Consider the following 15,152-nt stretch of genomic DNA (forward strand, 5'->3'; position numbering starts at 1 on the left):
CAGGGCAAAAGAATCAGAGATGGAGTTATTCACAATTATACGCGCCCTAGGATTCTTATATAGTGTATCTATCCCTCTAATAAATTTCTCCCCAAAACCGTATTTTCGCAGACATGCAGGAAGGAAAGACCACTCGAGAGAGTCAAACGCCTTGGCCGTGTCTAATGATGCTAGTGCCTAATTATTATCTGACTCTAGAGAACTATATTGAATCACCGATTGGACCCGCCTGATATTGATGGAAGTGCTTTTTCCAGGCATAAAGCCAGTTTGATCTGGGTGTATAGGGTCTAGTATGATCGTATTCAGCCTAGTAGCCAGAATTTTGGTAAAGATTTTATAATCTACGTTCACCAGTGATATGGGGCGATACGATCCGCACTCCAGAGGGTCCTTCCCCTCCTTCTTAAGTACAATAATATTTGCATCATAAAATGTTTCAGGCATGGAGTCTCCCTCCCATATATTCCGGAGTACCTTCAGTAAAAGTGGTGCCAGGTGACCTCGATATTTCCTATATAACTCAACGGGAAATCCATCAGGTCCGGGGGCCTTCCCAGTGGCCATATCTGTGATAGCATGCTCCACTTCCTCCAAAGTAAACTCAGCCTCCATAAAGGCTTGTTGGGCTGGACTCAACGAGGGGAACGTTATGTCCGATAAATAGTCTAAACATTCAGGGACACCAAGACCACTACCAGACTTGTATAATGAGTTATAGTAATCATGAAAACACCGGAGAATTCCCTCAGTAGAAGATACCAATGTACCATCAAGTGCCCGGATTTGTAGTATTGTATTAGAGGTGTTATGTTGGCGTACTAAAAAGGCTAGAAGTGTACTGGCCTGATTTCCCAATTCGAAGTAGGATTGACGGGTAAAGAATAATTTGCATTTTGATTTAGTGTCTATATGTTGAGTATATAACCTCTGGGAAGTAAGCCATTCCGCCCTGTTACCACTGGTTTGACTAGTCACATATGCGGCCTCCTAGTCCCTCAGCCGCCGCTCCATATCTTCATCCTCCCCCGCCGTTGTCCTTTTGATATAAGAAATCGTGGAGAACAGACATCCCCTTAGGTATGTTTTTAGAGTATCCCAGAACAAACCAAGATTTGGAGGGTCTGGATGGGTAGAGATAAAGCAGTTCAGCTGATCAACCGTTCTATCACTAGAATCTATTAATTTCAACCAGAAGGGATTCAATTTCCAGGGTATATTATTATTTGATTGACCGTATTTAGGTTTAAGAATAACTGGACTGTGGTCCGATATCCCCCTATTGCCATGTTCAACACTATCCACCCACAATGCCAGACCGCTAGATCCAAATATGTAGTCTATACGAGATAGAGACCTCCTAGTTGATGAATGGCAAGTGTATTCCTTTATTTCAGGGTGACGTGTTCTCCACAAGTCCAACCATCCACTACCATCCATAAACAGTGCCAGTTGTGAGGGGGACTGGGGAGAAGGCCCCCCAGATATCAAGTCGTCTAGTCTCAATCTATCCATGGAATTATCCATGACTAAATTAAAATCCCCCATACAAATAACGCTAGCATCAGGATAATTTAGGGAGAAACCCATTGCCATGCGAAGAACCGATATATTAGCCGGGGGAGGGTTATAGACACATAATATCACATATTCCCGTGTGTTAATAAAGGCGTGCACAAAAACAAAGCAACCCTCGGGATCACGTCGTGCCTCCCTAGCTTCCCATCTAACATTCCTATGTATCAGCAGAGAGACCCCTCTTGAATAGCTGGTATGGAATGCATGAAGGGACCACTGCACCCAGGGCTTTTGTGTACATTTAACTGTGTCTCTGGTCAGGTGTGTCTCTACAAGAGCTACCACATGGGGATGATAACGTTTAATCTGCGAAAATACTTTGATTTTCTTTCGGGGAGTCTTAATACCCCGTATGTTCCACGTCATGCATATAATCTCAGACCCCATATCCACACTTAGAAAAATAAATAATATACACCATAACCTGAACAGGAATCAGGGACATCCCACAGAGCACAAAATTACCAATGGCGACTAACAAACATATCAAACAATCAAAACTGATGTAAAAACCTATACAAAACAAAACTTGAACAGTGGAGGAGTAGAATCCTATACTCCTATAGTCAGATAGAAAAGGGGATACCCTCACTGAAACCAGCGTCCGGTATTGTTGATAAGCTCAGCACCAATACGGAGAGCTCCAATTTGTGTTGCCATTAAACAAGTAGAGCAACTCAAGAGTCCGGTACATTAGACACCTTGTATGACCGTACCCATTCGGCTGCCTCCGCCGGATCTGTAAAGAACAAGGAAGAGCCTTCATGGACAATGCGGAGCCGAGCAGGATAAAGCATGGAATAGATGATATTTTTATCCCTGAGCTGCTTCTTAACCTCCACATACCGAACCCGCTGTTTTTGGAGCTCCATGGAGAAATCAGGAAAAATTGAATTTGTAGCGTTATTGAACTTAATAGGGCCCTTCTGCCGCGCCAAGCGAAGAATCGCATCCCTGTCTCTGCAATTGAGGAGATGCGCCAAAAAAGGCCAGGGCGGAGTTCCGGGGGGAAGAGGCCTCATTGGGACCCTATGGGCCCTCTCCACAGAAAATGTTGAGGAGAATCCATCTCCCAGGGAGGTTTTAAGCCAGTCCTCTAGAAATTGCTCAGGTTGCTGACCCTCCGATCGCTCCGGCAGGCCGATGATTCGAATATTATTGCGGCGCAATCTGTTTTCAAGGTCATCTGCTTTTTGTTTTCAGGCATTCACGGAGCCGGCAGCCTTTGACAACCTAGCTTCCATAGGGGTAATGGTGTCCTCTATATGAGACACTCTCGTTTCAACCTCCGAGATACGCCCTCTCATAGCTTGCATATCATGGCGCAGACGACCCACTTCCGTATGTACGTCCTCTATCTTTTCAGTAAGAGAGGATCCAGTAAGGATCACCTTTGTAGTTATGGCTAGTCAATTCCCCAGCAACAGTCCCGGCAGAGTTAAATACCGAAGCAGATCTCAAAAGGTTACTGGCCAGGCAGAAAGGTTATCAGGGGTTTATGAAGTAGCAACTGAGGTTCCGCCCAGGCACTGCGCCCCGAAGCAGCCCCACAGCCCTCACAGGTAGAGCAGCAGGGAGGGGGTTAATCCCTCCAGAGTTATGGCGCCAGCAGGAGTTTATCTGATAAGAGGGGTACAGGGCCCAATCTTCCAGGGCACACACTGCACCGCCCCCTACTGTTTCAGGTCACGAGCTCACCTCCTGAGCTGCACCGCAAGTATATTATAAAGCGCCGCTCTCCTTGCTGCTGGAGTGCACGCTGCAGTAATATCCGCTGCCTCCCCGGGCACCGCCGACCACTCCAGACCCCTGCACCTGTAATCTGGCGTCCCTCAGCGCTCCCTCGCTGCAGCGCAGGTATCCGCTGTGTCTCAGGGGAAAAGCACCCGGCTGGCGCTATGTCCTGCCCGCCGGAGCGCGCATTCAAAGATGGCCGCCGCAGCCCAGAGATTCTGCCGCCCTTCCAGGCCGCCTCCGCGTCCGACGTCCCAGGGCTCCAAAACCGCCAATCAAAGAAGCCACCGGGCTCCTGAGGTCCCGAGAGTACCGTTCCAGCCGGTACAGTCGGTGAATCAGGGGTTCTTTATGGCAGGATGAGGATCAGGATGGCCGGAGCTCCACGAGGTGCGTCCTCTCTCTAGTGCTACATAGCCACGCCCCCAGTTCTTCTGTATTTTTGATAACCAGCCAGGCAAAACGGACAGCTGGGGTTGCAACCCTCAGCTGTTAGCAAGGCTGGTTATCAAGAATAGAGGGGTACTCACACTGTTTTTTGTTAATTTTTTAAATAAATAATTGTAAAAAACGACATGAGGTTCCCCTCCACTTTTGACAACCAGCCTTGCTAAAGCTCACAGCTGGGGGCTGGTATTCTCAGGCTGGTAAGGGGCCATTGATATTGCTCCCCAGACTAAAAACAGCAGACCACAGCTGCCCAGAAAAGGTGCAAATAGTAGTTCTGCCAATTCTGGCCCTTTGCCCGGCTCTTCCCTCTTGCCCTGTAGCGGTGGCAAGTGAGGTAATATTTGTGGGGTTGATGTCACCTTTGTATTGTCTGGTAACATCAAACCACGGCTTAGTAATGGAGAGGCGTCTATAATACACCTATCCATTACTAATCCTGTAGTTACATGGTAAATAAAGACACAGCCAGAATAAAGTCCTTTAATTGAAAGAATGACACAGACTCCTTTAATTAAGCTAAATTAAACCATACTCACGTCATCGCCCATTTCATAGAAGCCCTCGACTCCAGTAATAAAACAAAAATAAAACGCAACATCCTTCACCTCTCCGTCATTCTGTCCCACGCCGTAATCCATACACACAGCTCCATGGTGCGGCCCCTCAGTCCTCTCCTCACACGGCTCCATGATGCGGCCCTTCAGTCCTCTCCTCACACAGCTCCATGGTGCGGCCCCTCAGTCCTCTCCTCACACGGCTCCATGGTGCGGCCCCTCAGTCTTCTCTTCACACGGCTCCATGGTGTGGCCCCTCAGTCCACTCCTCACACAGCTCCTTGGTGCAGCACCTCAATCCTCTCCTCACACGGCTCCATGGTGCGGCTGACGGGGTCTACCGTGCTGGAGTACCTCTTTCAGTACCACCCCGTGTTTCACAAGGTCCATTCTGCTTTGGCTTGAGTCTGAATTAAGGACGCTGGCTGGAATTGCTTGGTAACATGGGCGCATATAAAAGATCACTGCTTCTCCACGTATTTCCAGTGTGTTAACACTTTACTCACAGGACACAGAATATATCACACAGATGCAGAGGGTAGGCCAATTGAAAAGCGGCAGGCCAGACATACATTACAATAGCCGCAGGTGGCCGGAGCCTGCCGATATTTACTGTGGGAATTACAAAGGTGGGGGAGGTCAGAAGGGATATCTTGTCCCCTCTGCCGAGGGGCGCAGCCTGTGGGCTGATGCATTAGGGACATGCATCTCACATGGAACCTATTATACATACATATAACTGCACAACATATTCTGGGTGCTGGGGGGTTCCGTAACAGCGGCCCCTCAGTCCTCTCTTCACACGGCTCCATGGTGCGGCCCTTCAGTCTTCTCCTCACACGGCTCCATGATGCGGCCCCTCAGTCCTCTCCTCACATGGCTCCATGGTGCGGCCCCTCAGTCCTCTCTTCACACGGCTCCATGGTGCGGCCCCTCAGTCCTCTCCTCACACAGCTCCATGGTGCAGCCCCTCAGTCCTCTCCTCCTCACACAGCTCCATGGTGCAGCCACTCATTTCCCTCCTCTACAGCATCCTGAGCAGTGAGTGAGCACAGCGCTGCTTCCTGATATGGCCCCGCCCCTTCCGGTGACATCATTCCCTCCAAAAAATCAACTCTGTAATCTAGACGCCCCGTGCTGTGCGCACTGCGCAGTCTCACAGTGTGTGATGGAGCTGGCTGTGCTGTGTGTTGTTCTATACCCAGTGCCGCCGTCTACACTGCTCAGCACAAGTGATGTGAGGTGAGCGCTTTCTCATCACCTGCTGCTGCGGTTTCTATTGATCTCATCGAGCAGCTGAGAGAGCGGTGAGCTCAATGAGATCAGTAGAAGCAGCAGCAGGTGATGAGGAAGCGCTCACCTCACGAGTGCAGACACCGAGGCATCGTGTATGGAATAAGGCACTCACTGCTCTGTGCACCCGATCAGAATACAGGGCAGAGCAGCCAAATGAAGGAGGCAGGAGTTGTGGTGCTGGCCAGGGGCAGGCCCATCAGAGGATTATCCGGTTTCCTGGTGGGTCAGTCCGACCCTGGTTATGTTCCTATATCCAGTCGTCATTTCCAGTTTTGGATCCATTTTCAGAGAGGGAGACAGGATCTGTTACAAACAGAACAATTCATTTATCTGATCTGCCGGCTTCATTACAAACAGCCGAGAGCTGGACGTGTGAACACAACCCTATACGGCCAACGATGGAGAGTGGGTAGGAAGCAGGCATTTTGAACTCTTCCATTCCTGCACTGGAACGTTGTATTTTTAGGATTCCAAAAATGAAAATAACCAGAGGCCTTGTGAATGAAGCTGTAATTATCAGCCATTATAGACAATAACCGTCTTGTACCATATGGCTGGTGAGCTGGGGCAGGTGATGGGGCGAATATCCTTGTGGGGCGCAGCGCAGTCATGCGAGTCCTGCACTCCCTCTGCCTTCTCCAATTTGTCCCGACTACTGCGCTGCTACCATGGAGTCAGCAGAACACGGTGGTGCGGTTTCCAAAGTGAGCAGCCATGTTTCTCTAATCCTGCACAACCTTTAATCTAAGACTCTTTCTATGCAGTTCCCGTATATCCAGAATGTGCAGAGTTCCCAGTCATCAACCGGGAACTCTGCAATGTTACACAACCAGCTACAATGTAACAATAAGAGTCAGAACGACAACATAGTAACCACCCGCAGCTTCAGAATCCGGCTGCAATTACCATTATTATAGTGAGATAACTCTGAATCAGAAACAACATGAGGCAGACAAAAACACAGTTGGGTGAATCAGCGCAATCATCCAGCAGCCACACTCCCAAAGACAAAACAAATGTGAGCAAAAAGGGGAACAATGAATGAGATCGTAGCTGCATTCAGACCAGTTAGACCATCAGTGATTGGCGATGTGCGAGCTGTTCAGCGTCATTTAATCACCTGTTAAGAGCGGCCAGCCGCGCCTCAGATGTATACACAACAATCGGTAATAGATCGGTCTGGGCGCACAGGCTGCTATTTATTGTTTTTTGTAGACACTCAGATTGAACAGTCATTCTGTGCTGACAAATCCCGGGCTCTCCGTACCCACCTGCTTATCTCCTACCACAAATCCCAGGCTCTCCATACCCACCTGCTTATCTCCTACCACAAATCCCGGGCTCTCCGTACCCACCTGCTCGGTTTCCCCCTATCTCCTACCACAAAGCCCGGGCTCTCCGTACCCACCTGCTTTGTTTCCCTCTATCTCCTACCACAATTCCTGGGCTCTCTGTACCTACCTGCTCGGTTTCCCCCTATCTCCTACTACAAAGCCCGGGCTCTCCGTACCCACCCCACCTGCTTATCTCCTACCACAAAGCCTGGGCTCTCCATAACCAACCTGCTCGGTTTCCCTCTATCTCCAACCACAAAGCCCAGGCTCTCCATACCAACCTGCTCGGTTTCCCTCTATCTCCTACCACAAAGCCCAGGCTCTCCATACCCACCTGCTCGGTTTCCCTCTATCTCCTACCACAAAGCCTGGGATCTCCGTACCCACCTGCTCAGTTTCCCTCTATCTCCTACCACAAAGCCCAGGCTCTCCATACCCACCTGCTCGGTTTCCCTCTATCTCCTACCACAAAGCCCAGGCTCTCCATACCCACCCGCTCGGTTTCCCTCTATCTCCTACCACAAAGCCCAGGCTCTCCATACCAACCTGCTCGGTTTCCCTCTATCGCCTACCACAAAGCCCAGGCTCTCCATACCCACCCGCTCAGTTTCCCTCTATCTCCTACCACAAAGCCCAGGCTCTCCATACCCACCCGCTCGGTTTCCCTCTATCTCCTACCACAAAGCCTAGGCTCTCCATACCAACCTGCTCAGTTTCCCTCTATCTCCTACCACAAAGCCCAGTCTCTCTGTACGCACCTGCTTGGTTTCCGTCTATGTCCTACCGCCTCTCTTCTTTGATTGACAGCTCTGGTTCGATAGGGCAGAGAAGGACAGACCTGAATGGAAAACGAGCAGGTGGGAAGGTGCACTGAAATGTTTGGCCTCCATGATGCCTCGAGGCTGAAGCTAAAATCCGCAACACTCCTGAGTCGCTGCAGACAGTTCTCGGCTCTTCGGCACAATCACACAGTAGTGAAGAATCCGGCACCTCAGCGCTGAAGCGGTTTTTCTAGCCAAAGTGAGTGGACGCAGCCTCGTGGGTATAACATGGACGGGGAGTGAAGGGACACAAAAAACAAAATACCTCCCATGCAATGATCCCGGCAGGAGGAGCCGCGCAGCGCTGAGCGCAGCTGGTATCGGATGACTCACAAACACTGGAACAAGCTTTGTATTTATTTTTTTATTTTAAGTTTTTGCCTTTTTTCATTATGGAGTTAAAAAAAGACATAAGTTTGGTAGAAAAGAAAGAGAAGTCGTCCCCAAAACATGGTGTCAATGTGCGAAATGCACCTGAAGTGGATGTGGGATCTTTGCTTCAGACCAGCAGGGGAGCACGAAATATGGGAGGCAAAATATCTCCTTAAAGGGGGTAAACTTTGCTTCTCTTTATTGGGGAGATCGGAGCCCCCAGATCTCTCCATTGCACAGAATGCTGGCTGGGGTCGGGGCGAGTCCCCCAGAGTCGGCCAGGAGCAGCTTTATAGCCAATCAGGTGATGAGCGCAGCATTGGGGGCCGCACACGGCCATGCGTTTATGATATACATCGCTGCATCTTATCATCATTGTACACATGAAAATGACTAATAAATCAAGGCACTGGGGGTACAGGGGCCCCTGAAAAGATTGTGGGGGCTTCCAATATGGAATTCTCTTCCAATTCTACCAAAAGGAGACAAACAAAGGGTTAAACATAGAAGCAGCAGCATATTATTGAGGGAGACGTCAAGGACCCCCGTGTTCGGTGCGATGAGGGCCAACGTCTCCCACATCCTAATATTTGTACCCAAGGATTGGAGAGCATTGGCACATAGCTCGGGGTCCTGCCCCGTCCTCCGGCTCATCCAATCAGGGAAAGTCACACATTTTCCAAATATTAAACATGAAAGGTGAAAACTGCATTAAAAAAAAGAAAAAAGGATCCAAGATGGCAAAGAAGCCCCAAAATCGCAGAGGGGGGAAGAAATAATCCACCATCATCCTGGTTCTTCATGTCATGGCACGAATGGCGCCAAAGTCTAAAATAAATATTATACGATTTTGTCCTTTTAAGATAAAAAAAATCTATAAAAAAATTAAATTAAGAGTTTAGTCAACACTTCAGTGAGTATCACAAGTCCATCACCCAATCCGCTGCAGAGCATGCCATATTGTGCCAGCCCCTCCGCAGTGCACCAGCTCCCCAGCAGTGAGCCAGCCCCCCCGCAGTGGGCCAGCCCCTCCGCAGTGGGCCAGCCCCCCCGCAGTGGGCCAGCCCCTCCATCCATACACTGCAGGGGGAGCTCGGTACAAGCACAGTCTGTACAGCGTCTGTCAGGTGCACGTGTCCAGCACATTGTCCGCCCAGCACAGGGGGCTCAGACATATCCAGGACCCTCAGAAGTAGGTCAGGTTGTGAATGAGCTGCTGCTGCAGGAGGTTCCTTATTGCAATCGCTTCTATTGTGATGTTATGTCCGGAAACCTGGGGAAGAAGAACAGGATGTGACAACATGCTGGAGATCACCGTATCTAATCATACCATGTACCCTACCATCTGCTGAGCCATGTATCTAATCCTACCATGTACCCTACCATCTCCTGAGCTGTGTATCTAATCCTACCATGTACCCTACCATCTGCTGAGCCGTGTATCTAATCCTACCATGTACCCTACCATCTGCTGAGCCATGTATCTAATCCTACCATGTACCCTACCATCTGCTGAGCCATGTATCTAATCCTACCATGTACCCTACCATCTTCTGAGCCGTGTATCTAATCCTACCATGTACCCTACCATCTGCTGAGCCGTGTATCTAATCCTACCATGTACCACACCATCTGCTGAGCCGTGTATCTAATCCTACCATGTACCCTACCATCTGCTGAGCCGTGTATCTAATCCTACCATGTACCCTACCATCTGCTGAGCCATGTATCTAATCCTATCAAGTACCCTACCATCTGTTGAGCCATGTATCTAATCCTACCATGTACCCTACCATCTGCTGAGCCGTGTATCTAATCCTACCATGTACCCTACCATCTGCTGAGCAATGTATCTAATCCTTCCATGTACCATACAGTCTGCTGAGCCATGTATCTAATCCTACCATGTACCCTACCATCTGCTGAGCAATGTATCTTATCATACCATGTACCCCTACCATCTGCTGAGCCATGTATCTAATCCTACCATGTACCCTACCATCTGCTGAGCCATGTATCTTATCATACCATGTACCCCTACCATCTGCTGAGCCATGTATCTAATCCTACCATGTACCCTACCATCTTCTGAGCCGTGTATCTAATCCTACCATGTACCCTACCATCTGCTGAGCCGTGTATCTAATCCTACCATGTACCCTACCATCTGCTGAGCCGTGTATCTACTCCTACCATGTACCACACCATCTGCTGAGCCGTGTATCTAATCCTACCATGTACCCCACCATCTGCTGAGCCGTGTATCTAATCCTACCATGTACCCCACCATCTGCTGAGCCGTGTATCTAATCCTACCATGTACTCCACCATCTGCTGAGCCGTGTATCTAATCCTACATGTACCCTACCATCTGCTGAGCCATGTATCTAATCCTACCATGTACCCTACCATCTGCTGAGCCGTGTATCTAATCCTACCATGTACCCTACCATCTGCTGATCCGTGTATCTAATCCTACCATGTACCCTACCATCTGCTGAGCCATGTATCTAATCCTACCATGTACCCTACCATCTGCTGAGCCGTGTATCTAATCCTACCATGTACCCTACCATCTGCTGAGCCATGTATCTAATCCTATCAAGTACCCTACCATCTGTTGAGCCATATATCTAATCCTACCATGTACCCTACCATCTGCTGAGCCGTGTATCTAATCCTACCATGTACCCTACCATCTGCTGAGCAATGTATCTAATCCTTCCATGTACCATACAGTCTGCTGAGCCGTGTATCTAATCCTACCATGTACCCTACCATCTGCTGAGCAATATATCTAATCCTACCAAGTACCATAGTCTGCTGAGCCATGTATCTAATCCTACCATGTACCCCTACCATCTGCTGAGCCATGTATCTAATCCTACCATGTACCCCTACCATCTGCTGAGCAATGTATCTAATCCTACCATGTACCCTACCATCTGCTGAGCCGTGTATCTAATCCTACCATGTACCCTACCATCTGCTGAGCCGTGTATCTAATCCTACCATGTACCACACCATCTGCTGAGCCGTGTATCTAATCCTACCATGTACCCCACCATCTGCTGAGCCGTGTATCTAATCCTACCATGTACCCCACCATCTGCTGAGCCGTGTATCTAATCCTACCATGTACTCCACCATCTGCTGAGCCGTGTATCTAATCCTACATGTACCCTACCATCTGCTGAGCCATGTATCTAATCCTACCATGTACCCTACCATCTGCTGAGCCGTGTATCTAATCCTACCATGTACCCTACCATCTGCTGATCCGTGTATCTAATCCTACCATGTACCCTACCATCTGCTGAGCCATGTATCTAATCCTACCATGTACCCTACCATCTGCTGAGCCGTGTATCTAATCCTACCATGTACCCTACCATCTGCTGAGCCATGTATCTAATCCTATCAAGTACCCTACCATCTGTTGAGCCATATATCTAATCCTACCATGTACCCTACCATCTGCTGAGCCGTGTATCTAATCCTACCATGTACCCTACCATCTGCTGAGCAATGTATCTAATCCTTCCATGTACCATACAGTCTGCTGAGCCGTGTATCTAATCCTACCATGTACCCTACCATCTGCTGAGCAATATATCTAATCCTACCAAGTACCATAGTCTGCTGAGCCATGTATCTAATCCTACCATGTACCCCTATCATCTGCTGAGCCATGTATCTAATCCTACCATGTACCCCTACCATCTGCTGAGCAATGTATCTAATCCTACCATGTACAATACAGTCTGCTGAGCTGTGTATCTAATCCTACCATGTACCCCTACCATCTGCTGAGCCAAGTATCTAATCCTAGCATGTACCATAGTCTGCTGAGCCATGTGTCTAATCCTACCATGTACCCCACCATCTGCTGAGCAGTGTATCTAATCCTACCATGTATGCCTACCATCTGCTGAGCAATGTATCTAATCCTACCATGTACCATAGTCTGCTGAGCCATGTATCTAATCCTACCATGTACCCCTACCATCTGCTGAGCCATGTATCTAATCCTACCATGTACCCCTACCATCTGCTTAGCAATGTATCTAATCCTACCATGTACCCCTACCATCTGCTGAGCAATGTATCTAATCCTACCATGTACCATACAGTCTGCTGAGCCGTGTATCTAATCCTATACTGTGTGATACTGCAGTATCTAATCCTCTCCTGGGTGATACTAATTGCTGAGCTATGTATCTAATCCTCTCCTGTGTGATACTGTCTGCTTTATTTAATCATCTCCTGTGTGATACGTTCTGCTGAGCTGTATCTAATCCTCTCCTGTGTGATATTGTCTGCTGAGCTGTGTAGCTAATCTTCTCCTGTGTGAGACTGTCTGCTGAGCCGTATATCTAATCCTCTCCTGTGTGATACTGTCTGCTGAGCCGTGTATCTAATCCTATCCTGTGAGACTGTCTGCTGAGCCGTGTATCTAATCCTCTCCTGTGTGATACTGTCTGCTGAGCCGTGTATCTAATCCTCTCCTGTGTGATACTGTCTGCTGAGCCGTGTATCTAATCCTATCCTGTGTGACTGTCTGCTGAGCCGTGTATCTAATCCTCTCCTGTGTGATACTGTCTGCTGAGCCGTGTATCTAATCCTCTCCTGTGTGATACTGTCTGCTGAGCCGTGTATCTAATCCTATCCTGTGTGATACTGTCTGCTCAGCAGTGTATCTGATCCTATCCTGTGTGATACTGTCTGCTGAGCCGTGTATCTAATCCTCTCCTGTGTGATACTGTATGCGGAGCTGTGTATCTAATCTTATCCTGTGTGATACTGTCTGCTGAGCCGTGTATCTAATCCTCTCCTGTGTGATACTGTCTGCTGAGCCGTGTATCTAATCCTCTTCTGTTCTTCTGTGTGATACTGTCTGCTGAGCCGTGTATCTAATCCTCTCCTGTGTGATACTGACTGCTGAGCCATGTATCTAATCCTCTTCTGTGTGATACTGTATGCTGAGCTGTGTATCTAATCCTCTCCTGTGTAATACTGACTGCTGAGCCGTGTAGCTAATCCTCTCCTGTGTGATACTGTCTGCTGTATCTAATCCTGTGTGATACTGTCTGCAGGTTCCTGCACACATGGCAATTGCTGTATCAAGTGCTCCATGTTTCAATTATCGGCCATTTTCAATACCTCTGCTTGCTTTCCCAGGGGCTAATATCCGGCCCTGATCCCATCCGGACACGTGCGGGCGTCTCTACCTTGTATCCGCTCCGTGTCCTGCAGCCGATTAGGATGAGACCATGGAGGTGTCCGTTCACTGACAGCAATCAGAAATTGTGAAGCTCAGTGTACGGCCCGTGCAGTCCATCATCACACTGCACAATTCCACCTGCTATGGAGGAGGTAGTGGCCCCTGAGACCTGGTGCATCCCTTTACGCCCCTGATCCGTGGCGCGCCCTCACTTACCGCCATGGATTTCAGCGTCACCTTCTCATAGTAATGAATCGGCTGCTTCTTATTGGACAAGGCGGGATAACCAAATCCGGCAATGTCCACCAGGTCACAGAAGTGGAGGGCGAAGGTGATGGCCAGCATGCCCGTGGTGGGTTTCTGGAGGAGAGAAGACGATGTAAGACCCTGTCCTCATAGTTGCGGACTATTCTGTGGGAGCGGAAGTAGTCACATGACATTTTCCAGTAACACAGTGATTCTGCTGGGTGGAGGCGACATTTACATGATACGACTGAACCTACAAGTTTGGTTTTGATAAGACATCACATAGGAACGTTGGTACGTCGCACTGGACCATTCCCTTTAAATTATTATTATTTTAATATGAGTCATGCCAACTGCAAGAGGCACCGCAGCAGCTCCTGCTTGGGCCCTGCATGAAAGTCAGTCATCTGGCCGTGTAGCATTATTCCAGGTCTGGGGATCTGCAGCTAATAGGAAGCCAACTACTGGTAAGTTTTGCTGGCTCTCTGTGCACCCTCCCTGAGGAACATGGCCCTCCCTGCAGCACAGCACCCTCCCTGCAGCACAGCACCCTCCCTGCAGGACAGCACCCTCCCTGCAGGACAGCACCTTCCCTGCAGCACAGAGCCCTCCCGGCAGCACAGCACCCTCCCTGCAGGACAGGACCATCCCTGCAAGACAGCACCCTCCCTGCAAGACAGCACCCTCCCTGCAAGACAGCACCCTCCCTGCAGCACAGCAGCCTCCCTGCAACACAGCGCCCTCCCTGCAGCACAGCGCCCTCCCTGCAGCACAGCGCCCACCCTGCAGCACAGCGCCCTCCCTGCAGCACAGCCCCCTCCCTGCAGCACAGCACCCTCCCTACAGCACAGCACCCTCCCTACAGCACAGAGCCCTCCCTGCAGCGCAGCACCCTCCCTACAGCACAGAGCCCTCCCTGCAGCACAGCACCCTCCCTGCAGAACAGCGCCCTCCCTGCAGCACAGCTCCCTCCCTGCAGCACAGCACCCTCTCTGCATCACAGCTCCCTCCCTGCAGCCCAGCACCCTCCGTGCAGCGCAGCACCCCTGCAGCGCAGCACACTCCCTGCAGGACAGCACCCTCCCTGCAGGACAGCACCCTTCCTGCAGCACAGCGCCCTCCCTGCAGGACAGCGCACCCTCCCTGCAGCACAGAGCACCCACTGCTGGTATTTTGGTAAATTCTGACTTTACTATGAATAAGTAAATACATGTTCTTTACTGCACACTGAAAAGTTCTGTGGCAACTTATAAACTTTGTTTTTCACTTAGAAAAAACAATTAGAATGTCAAAGATCTCTACTTGCTGTCATTGAATAACTAAAAGGCTGATCAGCCCAAACACGTCTAACAGAGGGAGGTCTGTTATAAAGTATCCAGTCCAAACAATCTCTGTAAAGTACAACACACCAGCTGCACAAATCTCTCTTCTGCCCTGAAAAGGCGTTACAATGTATCAGTGCAGGTACCGCCTAGGTTCAGGCTGGTTGGATACAACTGTAGCTAAACCTCCCCTGTGAGTAGAAGGTCTGATCTTTAGCTTA

The 15,152-nt window shown here is 49.4% G+C and overlaps 1 protein-coding gene across 13 annotated transcripts in view; it reads right to left on the reverse strand.

Moving 5' to 3' along the window:
- Positions 1–8,102: 8,102 nt before the first annotated feature.
- Positions 8,103–15,152, reverse strand: part of LOC143764161 (CMP-N-acetylneuraminate-beta-galactosamide-alpha-2,3-sialyltransferase 4-like) — a 228,159-nt gene continuing 221,109 nt past the window's right edge. For 6 of the 13 annotated variants that reach the window (XM_077249439.1, XM_077249442.1, XM_077249438.1 and 3 more), the window contains 2 exons: positions 13,580–13,723; positions 8,106–9,412 (listed from right to left, as the gene is read on the reverse strand). In XM_077249439.1, coding sequence (XP_077105554.1) covers positions 9,326–9,412; positions 13,580–13,723 — 231 coding nt within the window. In that variant the 3' untranslated portion in view covers positions 8,106–9,325. Of the gene's footprint in view, positions 9,413–13,302; positions 13,430–13,579; positions 13,724–15,152 lie in introns of all 13 variants that reach the window. The other 7 variants (XM_077249446.1, XM_077249448.1, XM_077249447.1 and 4 more) reach the window with 2 other exon arrangements.

This window comes from Ranitomeya variabilis, chromosome 4 (genome assembly GCF_051348905.1).
Source record: "Ranitomeya variabilis isolate aRanVar5 chromosome 4, aRanVar5.hap1, whole genome shotgun sequence".
Classification (NCBI taxonomy): domain Eukaryota; kingdom Metazoa; phylum Chordata; class Amphibia; order Anura; family Dendrobatidae; genus Ranitomeya; species Ranitomeya variabilis.